The sequence below is a fragment of the Cucurbita pepo genome, chromosome LG15, assembly GCF_002806865.2.
Source record: "Cucurbita pepo subsp. pepo cultivar mu-cu-16 chromosome LG15, ASM280686v2, whole genome shotgun sequence".
NCBI lineage: Eukaryota > Viridiplantae > Streptophyta > Magnoliopsida > Cucurbitales > Cucurbitaceae > Cucurbita > Cucurbita pepo.
The window spans coordinates 3814273-3822064 of record NC_036652.1 but is presented as its reverse complement, the minus strand read 5'-3'; the positions used below and the strand labels follow the sequence as shown (position 1 = coordinate 3822064).

At 35.9% G+C, this 7792-nt stretch overlaps 1 protein-coding gene across 1 annotated transcript; it reads left to right on the top strand.

Moving 5' to 3' along the window:
* Positions 1-3353: 3353 nt before the first annotated feature.
* Positions 3354-6264, top strand: LOC111811165 (ankyrin repeat-containing protein BDA1-like). The gene is made up of 4 exons (XM_023697914.1): positions 3354-3435; positions 3583-3697; positions 4584-5060; positions 5497-6264. The coding sequence occupies exons 2-4, from the start codon at positions 3599-3601 to the stop codon at positions 6184-6186; spliced, it is 1266 nt and encodes a 421-aa protein (XP_023553682.1). The 5' UTR covers positions 3354-3435; positions 3583-3598; the 3' UTR covers positions 6187-6264.
* Positions 6265-7792: the final 1528 nt, after the last annotated feature.

Below are 7792 nucleotides of genomic sequence, written 5' to 3'. Positions count from 1 at the left end.
CAAATTGCTTCCGCATGTGTTATATTAACACCATCAACAAGCACGGCAAATATGCACGTCATCATAAATGTCAGTGAGTCCTTCTACCAGCTTCTTTGACTGCATTTGAAGANTGCACGTCATCATAAATGTCAGTGAGTCCTTCTACCAGCTTCTTTGACTGCATTTGAAGAAAACCTCGATGATGAAAGTGCCCAAGTCTTTTGTGCCAAATTTCAGTGGCACTAGCTCTCAATATAAAGGCCGTCGGATTTAGAGCAAAGCTTTTTCCTTTCATTTTGACATTGAGCAAGTCTTTGTCACTAGCATCTCTGATCAAGCACTACTTATTCTCAAACAACACTTTATAGCCTTTATCAAGTAACTGGCCAACGCTTAAGAGATTTTGATCAATTTTAGGTACAAATAAAACAACTGGAATAAATTTTGTACCTTCATAGCTTGTTATAGCTATTGTGCCTTTTCCCTTGACTTTCAAGTGTTCATCATTGCCAATCTTCACTCTCTTGACTTCAGTGTCTCTTAATTCCTCAAAAAACTCTTTGTCATATGTCATGTGATTTGTGCACTCACTGTCAATCAACTAGCTCTTGCTTGATTCTTTGCTNTCACTCTCTTGACTTCAGTGTCTCTTAATTCCTCAAAAAACTCTTTGTCATATGTCATGTGATTTGTGCACTCACTGTCAATCAACTAGCTCTTGCTTGATTCTTTGCTTGAGGAACAAGTGACCACAAACAATTGATCTTCTTCTTCTTGATTAGGTACCTGTGCATCTACTTCTTTCACTTGATTTTTGACTTTACAGATCACAACTTCATGTCCAAGTTGATTGCATTTGGAGCAAAAGGCGTCAATTCTTCTTCAATACTTGTATGGTGGATGACCTTTCTTCTCACAATGGCGGCAAGGTGGATATGATTTTTTGGAACCTCATAGACCTCCTTTGCTCTTGTGCTTGTAAAGCATTCAAGAGCTCTATAAGAGAAATCTTTGACAAGTCTTTGGTATTCTCCAGAGTAGTAATGGTGACTTCAAACTTCAACGATCCTAGAATCATTTAACACAAAATCAAGCAATCTCACCTTATTGACAATGCTGAGAAGTCTGTCATTGTTCTCTTTCACCTACTCAGAGTCCTTTATCTTCTGCAACTCGAAATCCCTAATCAAATTCAGGACTTTCATTCCCCGAATCCTCTCATCTCCTTCATATTCAACTTTGAGGCAATCCCAGATTTCCTTTGCTGTTTTGAGGGACATTATTCGAATGATGATCATTTGAGACATAGCTACAAATAGGCAAGCTTTGTCTTTGATTTTCTTGTATTCTTTTTCTTCTGTGCTTTGATTTGTGCTACAGTAGGATTTGCTGGAAGCGGAGGGACCTCGTAATCCTCTTCTATTGCTTCCCAAAGATCCAAAGCCTCCAGATAAGTCTTCATACGAACGGCCCACATTTGATAACTGTCTCCATCGAAGACTGGTGGTGCAATAGCTAAAAAACTTGATTCTCCTTCCATTTTATCTCACAAATCCCTTAAGAAGAATGCTCTGATACCAACTTGTTAGTGAAAGAGTGAGTGATTGAATGTTTGATAAAAAAAAATTATATTTTGAAAAGCAGGAAAGCTCTAAATCTGGTAACAAACGGTAAATAAAATCAAAACTAAATCAACTCCTAAATAGAAGAATTTTTAATTAGATACTAACGATAGCAATCTAAACAAACACGTTATCTTGATAACAATTACATAGGTAAATTACTTAAATGAGTGTTCCCATTGAGTGTAGGAATGAAATAAAGTGGATTTGGGACTACACGTAATTGACTCGTCCCCAATGAGAGAGAAATTACCAAGAACATGTGATGAAATGGGCTCGGAGTTACGCTCAATCATTCAAACATTCAACCATTCAAAAAGTACCTTGTCCTTAGCTGACAAGTCAGTCAATGGCCTCTACTGTTCATGTCAGTAATGGAGGTATATAAACTTGACCATCTTAGCTGCTAAGAAAAGCATTTCAGGCCTACTTTTGTATATTGTTCCAATTTGTTGTTCAAGTTTTGTATTGGGCAGTCTCCACACAGCTCTTCATCCATCTCGACCATCCTTATCAATCTCATTTGTAAGTCTAATTTCAGTCTCAGTTTTGGTCCATTTCAGCGCAACATATATATTTATATATAAATATATAATCATTGAATTGTGCTCAAACTTAAGAACTACCACAATATTGATCCTTAATCACACTATTTTGTTCATTTTGCTGCAGTTTTCTCAAAACAAAAATGAACCGAAGGTTGAACGAAGTTGCATCTTCAGGGGATATCGACTCCTTGTATATGATATTTCAAGAAGATGCCTACATTTTAGAACGTATAGATCAGGTATGAACATATTTGTTTTTTCATTTCAAATGAAAAAATTCATGGCATTGAATGATTGAACCGTATATTATTTTAAATCAAATAAAATGTTGGTCCATTCAAACATAGCTAAGTGGATAATATACTAATTATTATCTTAATGATTGTCGAAACACCATCTTTTATTTTGAATCAACTCCACCTTCCTTCATGAAACTTATAACTTAATTAATAGAAGAGCTCTCGAACCTAAAGGAAAACCAAAATCAAGAACCCAAAACGCTAACTTCCTGTTCGGATTTGAAAGCTCCATTTGGAGTTGGGGAGAAATTGTGAGTCCAAACGGAGTTTGAGTGAATTNCCTCCAGATAAGTCTTCATACGAACGGCCCACATTTGATAACTGTCTCCATCGAAGACTGGTGGTGCAATAGCTAAAAAACTTGATTCTCCTTCCATTTTATCTCACAAATCCCTTAAGAAGAATGCTCTGATACCAACTTGTTAGTGAAAGAGTGAGTGATTGAATGTTTGATAAAAAAAAATTATATTTTGAAAAGCAGGAAAGCTCTAAATCTGGTAACAAACGGTAAATAAAATCAAAACTAAATCAACTCCTAAATAGAAGAATTTTTAATTAGATACTAACGATAGCAATCTAAACAAACACGTTATCTTGATAACAATTACATAGGTAAATTACTTAAATGAGTGTTCCCATTGAGTGTAGGAATGAAATAAAGTGGATTTGGGACTACACGTAATTGACTCGTCCCCAATGAGAGAGAAATTACCAAGAACATGTGATGAAATGGGCTCGGAGTTACGCTCAATCATTCAAACATTCAACCATTCAAAAAGTACCTTGTCCTTAGCTGACAAGTCAGTCAATGGCCTCTACTGTTCATGTCAGTAATGGAGGTATATAAACTTGACCATCTTAGCTGCTAAGAAAAGCATTTCAGGCCTACTTTTGTATATTGTTCCAATTTGTTGTTCAAGTTTTGTATTGGGCAGTCTCCACACAGCTCTTCATCCATCTCGACCATCCTTATCAATCTCATTTGTAAGTCTAATTTCAGTCTCAGTTTTGGTCCATTTCAGCGCAACATATATATTTATATATAAATATATAATCATTGAATTGTGCTCAAACTTAAGAACTACCACAATATTGATCCTTAATCACACTATTTTGTTCATTTTGCTGCAGTTTTCTCAAAACAAAAATGAACCGAAGGTTGAACGAAGTTGCATCTTCAGGGGATATCGACTCCTTGTATATGATATTTCAAGAAGATGCCTACATTTTAGAACGTATAGATCAGGTATGAACATATTTGTTTTTTCATTTCAAATGAAAAAATTCATGGCATTGAATGATTGAACCGTATATTATTTTAAATCAAATAAAATGTTGGTCCATTCAAACATAGCTAAGTGGATAATATACTAATTATTATCTTAATGATTGTCGAAACACCATCTTTTATTTTGAATCAACTCCACCTTCCTTCATGAAACTTATAACTTAATTAATAGAAGAGCTCTCGAACCTAAAGGAAAACCAAAATCAAGAACCCAAAACGCTAACTTCCTGTTCGGATTTGAAAGCTCCATTTGGAGTTGGGGAGAAATTGTGAGTCCAAACGGAGTTTGAGTGAATTTCATTTTCTCTCTCTAAAAAAATCCTAAATCCTTTTTTTTTTCTTTTCTCTCTCTTCTCTTTTCTATTATCTCCTTCTTTCTTTTTCCTCTCCTCTAATCACTTTGAGCTCCCCTCATCTTTCCATATCTTCCCACGCGTGTTTTCTGATCTTTCGTTTACTTGATCGAATGTCTCTGTTTCGTCGGCGTTTATGTTCGATGAGACAAAACCGTTAGTCATCCATCCTTTTCTCTCGACATTTTGTGTTTCCTTTTCTTACGGGTGAGATTAAGTGTTTACTGAAGTGTAGGACTACAGGTATGGTCGTGGGTTCGTTGGAGGTGCGGGTTCTTCTGCGCTCACGCGTTTTCCATCGATCGTGCAAGTTATTATTATTATTATCATTATTTTATTTATTCATTTATATTTTTTTTAATTTTTTTTTTCTTAATCCTCATACAACTTATTTTCAATTTGGTTCTTGTCTAACTCAAAATAACTTCAAAAATATTTTGTTCTCAACTAAAAGGCCAAATTGGGATTGATTTGTGTCTACTTTTTGAAAGGTACCTTTTGTAGATACCCCATTACACATCTCAGCATCAGCCGGACATGTCCCTTTTTCCTTGGAGATCATGAGGTTGAAACCATCCTTAGCCAAGAAGCTTAACCCAGACGGCTATAGCCCTATCCACTTGGCATTGCAAAATAACCAAACAAAAACCGTGTTGCGGCTCATCGATATCGATCGAGATCTCGTAAGCATACAAGGGAGAGAGGGCTTAACTCCATTGCACATTGCAGCTTCGGGAGGCATGGATGATATATTGGCCAAGTTTCTAACTTCATGCCCAAAATCTATTAAACAATTGACCAATCGTAATGAGTCTGCTCTACATATTGCTGTTAAAAATGAAGATATTGAATCGGTTAAAATCTTGCTACAATGGATCCAACAAACTTGCATGACCTCAATACTTAATTGGTGTGATGACGAAGGAAACAATGCCATGCATCTGGCGGCGCTCGGAAATCAAGTTGAGGTCAGTATCGGAAATTTTCAAATAGAGCGTAGCTTAATTGGTTAATATATTATATTTGTTATTAAAAGGGTAGGAGTTTTATGTTTGCAATAATCTCATGGAATGATCATCTAACTTGTTGGGAATAATCAAAACTCAAAAGAATCCCGTTTAATAACTATTTAATTTTTAGTTTTTTATTTTTTTATAAACTCAACTTCAATATAANAAAAAAAAAAAAAAAAAAAAAAAAAAAAAAAAAAAAAAAAAAAAAAAAAATTATGATTTAATAAGTCTAAATTTTTGTAATCTGGTGTGGGTTAGAGAGGGAAGCTAAACATTCCTCGTAAGAAAGTAAAAATCTCTCTCTAATAGATGTATTTTAAATGAGTGAGACTGACAATATATAACTGGTTAAGGCAGACAATATTAAGACAATATTATGAACGCTTGTCAGATGGTGAAGCTTTTCATAAACAAAGTGGATATGAAAGCAAAGAATTTGGAAGGCAAGACAGCATTAGACATAATGAAAGAACATGGGCCTGTGGAAGACAAAGAGGTAAAAGAGATGCTCCATGGTTCCCACATTCTCAAAAATGTTGCAAAATTTTTGCGTTCAATATTATTGTTTGTGAAGAGATTAGTGATTACGGACTATCGTGAGATTCTTTACATGTCTAAAAAGGATCGGAATGCAATATTAGTAGTTTCTGTGCTCATTGCCACTGCAACTTACCAAGCTGCTCTAACTCCACCCACGAAAGACATGGATTTCTTCTTTGACAACTACAAGTGGATCCCATACGAATGCTTCCTACAGTTAAATACTTTGGCATTCGTTGCTTCAATGATAGAGATTTGTGTTCATCTTCCTTCTGGGATTGGCTACGCTCTCCATTTGGTTCTTCCTTTGGTCATTTGCTATGTATTATTGACAATTTCTTTATGGCCATACTTTCCTATAAATGTCACAATTGGAATCACTTTTGTGCTTATTTGGTCCAAAACTCCCTTGGTTCGACAGAAAGTGAATGGAGATCTTAAGCTAAAGAAGCTTAGGAAACTTGGTGGTCTCTTCATGCGTAGCATCAACATAGAGAAAGAATTGACTGAAATAAGCGTGCACTTTGGTCGCAATGGTTAGAGCTGGTTAAAGATCATGTATTTGTTTAGATTGCTGTCAGTTAGTATCTAATTAAATCTCCGTTAGGAGTCATGTATTTGTTTAGATTGCTGTCAGTTAGTATCTAATTAAATCTCCGTTAGGAGTTAGATTTAGTTTTTTATTTGATTTAGTTTTGAGTTGATTAGATTTTGTTTTGATTTGTTTATTGGTTTGTTACCAGATTTTCTGTAGATTTTTTAGGTAGATTTTTTAAATATTTTTTGTATTCTCAATATATATAGAGCATTCTTACTCTTCATAATTCAATCTTCTCATCAATCATTCAATCTCTCGTTCTTTCACTAACAATTGGTATCAGAGCTATCTTCTTAAGGGATATGTGAGATCAAAATGGGAGGAGAATCAAGTTTTTCAGCTGTTGCACCACCCGTCTTCGATGGAGACAATTATCAAATGTGGGCAGTTCGTATGGAGACTTATTTGGAGGCCTTGGATCTTTGGGAAGCAATAGAAGAGGATTACGAGATCCCTCCGCTTCCAGCAAATCCTACTGTAGCACAAATCAAATTACAAAAGGAAAAGAAGACAAGGAAATCAAAGGCGAAAGCTTGCCTATTTGCCGCTGTATCTCAAATGATCTTCATGCGAATAATGTCCCTCAAAACAGCAAAGGAAATCTGGGATTATCTCAAGGCCGAATATGAAGGAGATGAGAGGATTCGTGGAATGAAAGCCCTAAATTTGATTAGGGATTTCGAGTTGCAGAAGATGAAGGAGTCAGAGTCGGTGAAAGAGTACTCTGACAGACTTCTCAGCATTGCCAACAAGGTGAGATTGCTTGGTTCTGTTTTAAATGATTCAAGGATCGTTGAAAAGCTGCTAGTCACTGTTCCAGAGAAGTTTGAAGCCACCATTACTACTCTGGAGAACACCAAAGACTTGTCAAAGATTTCTCTTACAGAGCTCTTGAATGCTTTACAAGCACAAGAGCAAAGGAGGTCTATGAGGCAAGAAGGGGTGATTGAAGGTGCCTTACGTGTTAAGCATCAAGACAGCAGCAGGTATAAAAACAATAAAAATTTCAAAAATCAATTGACGTATGGAGATTCATCTGCCAATTATCAGAAGACAAAAGAAGGAGGTTTCAAAAAATCCTATCCACCTTGCCGCCATTGTGAGAAGAAAGGTCATCCACCATACAAGTGTTGGAGAAGACCTGACGCCTTCTGCTCCAAATGCAATCAACTTGGACATGAAGCTGTGATCTGCAAAGCCAAAGATCTGGTGAAAGAAGTAGATGCACAGGTAGTTGATCAAGAAGAAGAAGAAGAAGAAGATCAATTGTTTGTGGTCACTTGTTTCTCAGACAAAGAATCAAGCGAGAGATGGTTGATTGACAGCGGGTGCACAAACCTTATGACATATGACAAGGAGTTTTTTGAGAAATTAAGAGACACCGAAGATAAGAGAGTGAGGATTGGCAATGGTGAACACTTGGAAGTCAAGGGAAAAGGCACAATAGCTATAACAAGTTATGAAGGTACAAAATTTATTCCAGATGTTTTATTTGTACCTAAAATTGATCAAAATCTCTTAAGTGTTGGTCAGTTACTTGATAAAGGCT

Excerpts from the sequence above, each read along its gene's own strand:
- LOC111811165 (XM_023697914.1), top strand. The coding sequence starts at position 3,599 with ATGAACCGAAGGTTGAACGAAGTTGCATCTTCAGGGGATATCGACTCC. Across the intron at positions 3,698-4,583 it reads TTTTAGAACGTATAGATCAG|GTACCTTTTGTAGATACCCC; the intron begins GTATGAACATAT and ends ACTTTTTGAAAG. Across the intron at positions 5,061-5,496 it reads CGCTCGGAAATCAAGTTGAG|ATGGTGAAGCTTTTCATAAA; the intron begins GTCAGTATCGGA and ends AACGCTTGTCAG.